The following is a 7500-nucleotide window of genomic DNA, read 5'->3' on the forward strand; positions in this document are numbered from 1 at the left end:
CGTAAGATATTTTGTCTTTGTTCCCCCTTTTTCCAGTTCAAATTAGCCATGTTCTGTTGTTTCCCAAACCCCTGGGATATCCCCAAAGCTAAATCAAAAATAAGACTCAAACAGCGGTGACAAACATTATAAACAAGCCCATTGTTTGAAATTATTTACTTGACTTTTCCAATGCTTCGTATGTCTCGTTGTTTAGCATACGAAACGCCAAGTAAATAATTTTCAAACAATGCGCTTGTTTATATTGTTTATGACCGCTGTTTGCATCTTGCTTTTTATTAAGCTAAGATGGCGCCCGAAAACAAAGACCCTCAAAGATTTTGGAGATGGCATTTCGAGCGTTATCCTTTAGTCAGAAGGAAACGCGGTCCGCAAGTCATTCTTGCATAGGTTAATTTACCTAAATTAACCCGTCCGAGAAAACGAAATGTTTGTTTTATTTTTTTTTTGTGACTGAAGTTACTTTAAAATTGTTTGGATTGGTTGTTTAGGGAAACTCACGTAGATAATCACGTGACGGAAAGGACAGATCTACCAGATCATTTGATAGTTGGATCACAGGGAACAGACGTCTTTACACAAGAATTACCAAGAGTAATTATCATTTTATAACAATAATTTGACAACCCAAGGGAGATTCGAAAGTTGACTTTCCGGGCTTTACGAACCATTCCAAAAATTTGGCATTTTCAATGTTTGATTTCAACATAGTTAATCTAGGGACTGGTTATGAAACCCTGGGAATTTCAAAAGCAGGAACAATACAGTCGCAATTAGATGTTGAACCGACCGTGACCAATCTTTTGTTTTTGGTTCGCAAGTTAATTTCGAATAAATTAGTCGAAGCTATTGATTGGTTATCCTGCCGAAAAAATCGTGTTTTTGTCGGGTTTTTGTAGGGTCAAGGCCAAAAAAGCGAACAAAAACATGAAACAAAGAAACTTACCGAGTTTCATAACCAGCCTACATCTGTTAACTATGATTTCAAGGACCTAAAATTTGGAATTGTATCGATGAAAAAGTTAAGGTCTCTTTTGTTAGTCAGTTTAAAAAGGACCGGAAAAATAGAGCACTTTTCAAATGGCTGTCGAAAGTAATTACGCGATTGCAATTGCTACGCTTAGTGATCTCGCGCCAGTTTATCAACCAATATGAGAGGGGAAACCAAAACCATCGCGAATTGTACGCACGATTTTCCCCGCGCTTTGAGCAAGTGGAATTGCTCCGAATTTGGATTGGTTCATAGACCGTATTCATAAATGACGGCCAAGAAATTATTCTTTGTGTTAATCATCCTCATTAGCCTCACTTTGGAGAAAAAAATATTTTGAATTCTGTTCGTGCGAACGACGCTAGTAAGGATGATTAGCATAAAAACGAAAGAATAATTACTTAGACGCCAATTGTGAATACGGTCTATTGTGCTGTTTACACCTGCTGCGATTGGCTAAAGTAATTACTTTGGTAATGGTTTTACAACACTCAATTGAAAACCGCTCTATACTTCTTCTCAATGAGTAATAATTGTTACAAGATTGTGTAAACTAAAATGACATAAGGAGGGAGCAAAGGCCTAAAATAGTTGAGACTTATACTTGCCCTTTGTTTTAAATTACAAGGTTTTTTTTTTAATTTTTACGGGAGATATATTTTTTATTACGCAGGAAAAGAAAAGAAAGAAAATATTAAATACAAAATATACATAAACTTTAAGTTAAAACAATTGAACATACAAACACAGGATACCAACACAGACACAAGATAAAGAAATGTCAGATAAGTTTCCAGATAAGTCTATCTGATCAGACCAGACAAGTCTCCAGTTTTTTAGGGCAAAATATTATCCAGTTTCGGCCGTTTGAACTGAGGTACTGATGGCTTTGTCAAAAAGAAACCAAAAAAAAAAAAAAAAAAATGGCGACTGTCTTTCTTTTCCTTGGTAGATCTCAAAATCGTATTGCTTGATGTCCAAACCTAACTGCATCTCTATGACCTCTAACCACGATTCGTGGTTGCTGTTCTCAAAAATACCATAATCATGGACAAAACTCGTTGGGAAATGTGGCACACCAATATAAAATACTAATCCCCTAATTTTTTCTTTGTGTGGATGAAAGATTAAATCCTTCCTACTTTTCCTCCTCTCTCCTAATCCACTATTGGTTTAGAAACGGCCAAAGGCTTGCACAGTATGAGGGAGAGGGCCTAGGGACCAATAGATCTAGACTTTGTTTGTGAGTGCATGTCAAATGATTTGTAAGCCGGAATTTTTCCCAAGAGTTTTGTCCAAGATTGCTAGTGCTAAGCGTCTCTTTATCTTCACTTTTCACGAGAAAAAACCCAAAACCTGAAAGAATCGATTCTGCTTGTACTTCCAGGTTTATCCCATCACAATGTTCCATGACCAAGATGTTAATCGAGGTTCCCAGGCCCTTGTTGAGGCGCATTCCCGGAACTGGCCTTCCAAACGAATCCTGATGCAGGTACGAAACCCCTCGATAGCGCAGTTCATCATTGTCCAACAGTGTTTGACGTTGACTAATTTAATAGAATAGTCGTGTTGGAGCAAACTCATGGGGAAGGCATGGAAATTTTCCTTTTTCTGTTGAAATACGTATTATACACAATAAGCAAAAAGGAAAAAAAAAAGCGCCCACATGCATTACCACTCCAACTCCGCAAATGAAACTCTCGAAGGAGTTGACATTTAACATCGTTTCTTTTACAAGAATTCCAAAATTGCTTGCCTTGATTCAGAAGTGACAGCTCTTCATTGGAACAAATTCTTAGTTTTTACTGGTTTATTTCAGCGTCACACTTTGCGCGCCGTTCCTGTCTCAGAAGTGAAATATGAGTGGAAGGACACAAACACTCGCTTCTGGGTTTACGGACTCGAGCACAAAGTACACGCCCCAGACTACCCCCAACAGTGCTGTTGTGGTTGCATTCTGCTTTAGAGTTGGAAAGGAGGGTGAACCAAGAGGCTTTTCTAAACCAATAAGGGAATCTTTGCTGAAGTCATGTTTACATTTCTTTCATTAACATACAAATTTGTTCACAGAAGGTCATAGTACTGGTTAAAGTTAGTTAAATATTGGTCATTTTTAAGCCGTTGGCTTTGATAACGAGCCAGTTATTAGCAATCAAAAACTGATAATATAATGTAAAATGTAAAGAAGCACAAGCAATTTACGCAGACACATCAACGTGTTGTTCCTTAGTGCCCTTTGTTTTAACAATAAGCACTTAATGACTTGTCCCAAGGAAACAGTGAGTTTTGTTTGCCACGGAGAACATTGAGGGTTGACTCCAGCTCAAAAATAGATCAATAATTATTGTTTAAACGCGTTCAGCTACCATGACAGCAGAAAAAAATTCTTGACGTGGGGTCATGGTTCACAACCCGATCACTTTCGAGTCAAAAATTCAAGTTATTGTTTCAAGTAAGCTAAAAAGAGCAAGGCTGATATAACGATGAATGAATATATTTAAAAATGCCAATATTTGGAAAGGCACTACCTTTCTTCACCAGGGCTTTACAAGCAATGACTACGGTTAGCAAAGACATTACAATTTGAATAATGTTATGGCGTGTGATTTGGTACAGCACGAAAGATAAGTAAAGGATTTTAACGGACACGGTAGAACAATAATAAGGAGTGATAACTGAAGTTATAGAACAAGAAATATCGGGGGGAAAGGTAGATTACATTTCATCTTTCTTAAGACCTAAAGGTTCAAGGGTGCTAGCTATTTTGATGAAACATGCTTCTCCTGCTTTGCGCACGGTATCACGATTGGAATGAATAATCTCGAATGGATGAAGGTAAATGTCTTTGGCGGTGTGATTATTAGTGAGGAAGTGTTCTGAAATTGTGGTGGATTTGGAGACGGAAGTAGGAAGTTATAAGTTATTGTTTCACTTAGTGAGTTTTGACCCAATGCATGTGACACGTTCTAGTTCTCTTCTAATTGGAAAACTTATTTGAGTTGGGAGTTTAACAAATTGAGTCTGCGCACGTTGCTTGTGTTTTTGCTTGCGTCGCTTGTGAATATTAGTGCGCATGTGGCACATCTGTCACGTGCGGCACGTGCATGAGTATTTTACCCTGAATTTGCACCCGTGTTCATAAAGGCCGAGACAGATTAGGTGACAAGTCGCAGAGACAGGTCATATATATGAAAAATTTCGAGATGGTTAAGCAGAAGAAACGCACGTGTATCACGCAATCAGGGAAAAATTGCGTCATCCAGGGCGCGCTCTTGATTTGAAAACAAAAGATTTGATTGACTATTACCAAACGCTATTGTTTATTAGCCAATCATAATCCAGAATTTCGATGTGTGGTTTGCACTGGTATAGATGGTTTTCAATCACGTGAAGAGACGGCCATGTTTGTGTACAAAACAATAGCAAATTATGGCACATGTTTTGCATTATAATAGAGTCAAATTCCCAAAGACTTTTTCCTCTATTGTTCTGTACGCAAACATGGCCGCTGTGACGTCAGGTGAAAACCATCTATAACACTTTTTGCACTGTGTTACACTTGAACTGCCCTGCTCCCAGCCAATCAGAATGGAGTAATTTTTTCATGTATATTATTAACCGTGTAACATGAGGCGAATTGTTGTGGCGACTTGTCCCCGGGACGTGTGGCAGCGACTTATCACCCGTCCCGGCCTTAAAACCGTGGACAGATAACAGGTAAAATTCTGGTTAGGTTTTCGTAAACTGAGAAAATTCTTATCAAAAACAATCATCGGTATGTGTAACTATTGTACTGTTTTAAGTGCTATTTCGCCTTTAAACTATCATTTTAAAACTTATGCTGAGGAATTGTCAAAAAGATTTTAAAGTGCACTTACGAAATTATAATCCACATTTTTTTCCCGGCGATATAGTTAAAGTGCACTTTTTACTAGAGTTGATTTTCAAGCTATAAATTCTACAATTTTTATCTACATTTGCCAAAAAAAAAGGAAACAGTGTTCGAGTGAAGTCTGTTAAGTAGCGGGCTTAGCCGTACGTAGCCAGTAAGAGACAAACCGAGGCACGTGATTTTTAAAAATAAAGCGTGATTCCAGTGTTGTCTTTAAAATGTAGTCATCATAAACATCACTAATACCTCCGAAGAGAATTTAACCACCTCAGTCATATATATATATTTTTTCTGGCTACGACCCTGGTCTCATTGACCTCAAAAGCTTTCTCGCTATTCCCCAATTTGGCTGTGGGGTCAAACCCCAAAACTAAACGTTAATGGACAATCGATCTCTAAGCAAGAACGCAAAGGTAGCCTCATTATTCTTCGGCTCGACCGGAAAATCTGCCGTAGCTTTCACGAAGAACAGAACTATTAACCTAAGAAACTTTTTTTCAGTTTAAACTTAACGAATAAACTAAAACTAATCAATTCACAAAGGGTACGTACAATTTAAGACCAAAAGTAGCTTAAATTTATGAACGTTTGTATAATTTAAAAGCGCTCACCGTGAAATTTTTCGATGTCCTGAAGTGAAGAATAGTGAAGGGATAACGATGCACAAACCGAATGAAAATCGTTAGTCCATATTTGCAAACTTCGACCTATCGGCCATGATAGCATGGTACTGTATTAAAGCAAGTCCATCACTTCTGGTTTCCCTAGCTAACCTCGCTTTTTATCATAAAAACGTCGGTAAAAAGCCGGTGTGTAAACACTTCATGCACTCCATCATCTCCAGTATACTCGCGCCTTTCCTTTTCTTCTCTTCCGAACATCGCTTATACTTGCAAACAAATTTGTTTGTAAACATAATTTCCTTCGGTTTAACTTATTCTGCAGTAAGAGTGGAGGTTCCCTTAAAGCGTTTACTCTGAATACCATGTGCCGCAGAAGTAGGGCGATACATTTTGAAAGAGGTAGTTTTTAGCGCATTTATAACTACGTGATCAGGGCCGGTTGTTCGAAAGCCGATTAACTTAACCCAGGATTAGCGTAAACTTTTTGTTTCAAGTTTTAACTTTTTGGTGAAAGTTCCTTTTGCTTATTTTTGTTTTTCAAGATTGACTTCTTCTAATGTAAAGTTTTGCCGATTATCAGCGTTGAACAGCATTTGGGAGTAGAGAGATGACTCGACTCCTTGGTTAATTTTTTATCTGGGATCAGCGTTAATCGGCTTTTGAACAACCAGGCCCAGTGAGTATGGCTTTCACTCACTCCATTCCAATTAATCTATTTACTAAACTCCGATTAAACATCTTTCCTGTACGTCCCATGCTAAGTTTCGCTTTTGTCCCAGAGTCGTTATACGCCTATCTGAGGAAGGTTTCAGAGGATAGTAGAAGAGTTCTGTTCTCGGTAGGTCCTGGGAAGAATTTTCATTTAAAATAGTGCCCGTTTAACTGCTTTACTTTTTTCGTTCCGTCCTCTAACAAAATACGCCTTTGTGGAGTTGGAAAATGGAAAGTCAATATCATAACCATAAAGGCGATTATGTGAAAATAAAAAAAGAACTTGGAATTCATGAAAGCACAGGCAGCCTAGACTCGGAGGGTGAAAAAATTATAAGCATTTGTATGGGAATCTTGATATCAAACTGAAAAAGATATTTACACGCAAAAGTTCTCAATAAAAAAGCCGTACTTTATTGTCGTGGTGACTTTGAAGCTTTTTGTGCGGTTATTTGCCTGATTGAATGCGATTTAAGTGACTTCTCAAATTCCCGGGTTGTCACTCGTACCTAAATAAAGGAAAGTTGGTAAGTAATTTCTAGCTTACCTCACATCTGGCCGATAACATGACATTGGTCATGCACTGGACCGCGCGCTAGAATCAGACATAATTTTCTTGGACTTTGCCAAGGCTTTCGATGTTGTGTGCCCGGCAAAGCTCGTGTCGAAGCTACAAGCGTTTGAAATCGATGACCCCCTACTCTCCTGGTTTTACTCATACCTAACTGGAAGGGGTCAAAGAGTGGTTATAAATAGAACTTACAGTAATTGGACTGACGTTGGATCAAGTGTACCCCAGGGGTCACTTCTAGGACCGATTCTCTCTCTATTATTTGTAAATGACATTCCAAATGTAATTAACAGTGCGACGCTGGCTATGTTTGCTGACGATTCTAAATGTAATAAATAATGATGCTGATTTTTCGAAATTGCAGCAGGATTTAGTTTCGCTTACAAATCGGTTCTTGTCAAATGAATTGTATTTTCAGCCTACAAAGTGCAATAATCTGCGTATATCTATAGGAAGAGTATTAGTCCATATCGTAGCTATAGTATAAATGGTATAGATATGGAGGTTGCCTCAACTGAAAAAGATTTGGGGGTAGTGATCGTAAATGACACCTCTTGGAAGGATCTTATACTCATGATTGTTGCTAAAGCAAATAGGTTACTGGGCTTTATTAGAAGGAGCTGCGCAGGAATTGTTTGCAGTGTTGAGCTGTTGCGTCTTTACTGTTCATTTATTAATTCGTTCATTTATTAGGTATCCGATCGTTTCGCCA

At 38.1% G+C, this 7500-nt stretch overlaps 1 protein-coding gene across 4 annotated transcripts in view; it reads left to right on the top strand.

Moving 5' to 3' along the window:
• Positions 1-6638, top strand: part of LOC138057078 (protein SSUH2 homolog) — a 29581-nt gene extending 22943 nt beyond the window's left edge. For all 4 annotated transcript variants that reach the window (XM_068903101.1, XM_068903100.1, XM_068903098.1 and 1 more), the window contains exons 12-14: positions 492-594; positions 2379-2483; positions 2811-6638. In XM_068903101.1, the coding sequence (XP_068759202.1) occupies positions 492-594; positions 2379-2483; positions 2811-2957 (355 nt within the window). In that variant the 3' untranslated portion in view covers positions 2958-6638. The remainder of the gene's footprint in view (positions 1-491; positions 595-2378; positions 2484-2810) is intronic.
• Positions 6639-7500: the final 862 nt, after the last annotated feature.

The sequence above is a fragment of the Montipora capricornis genome, chromosome 7 (genome assembly GCF_036669925.1).
Source record: "Montipora capricornis isolate CH-2021 chromosome 7, ASM3666992v2, whole genome shotgun sequence".
In the NCBI taxonomy this organism is placed as follows: domain Eukaryota; kingdom Metazoa; phylum Cnidaria; class Anthozoa; order Scleractinia; family Acroporidae; genus Montipora; species Montipora capricornis.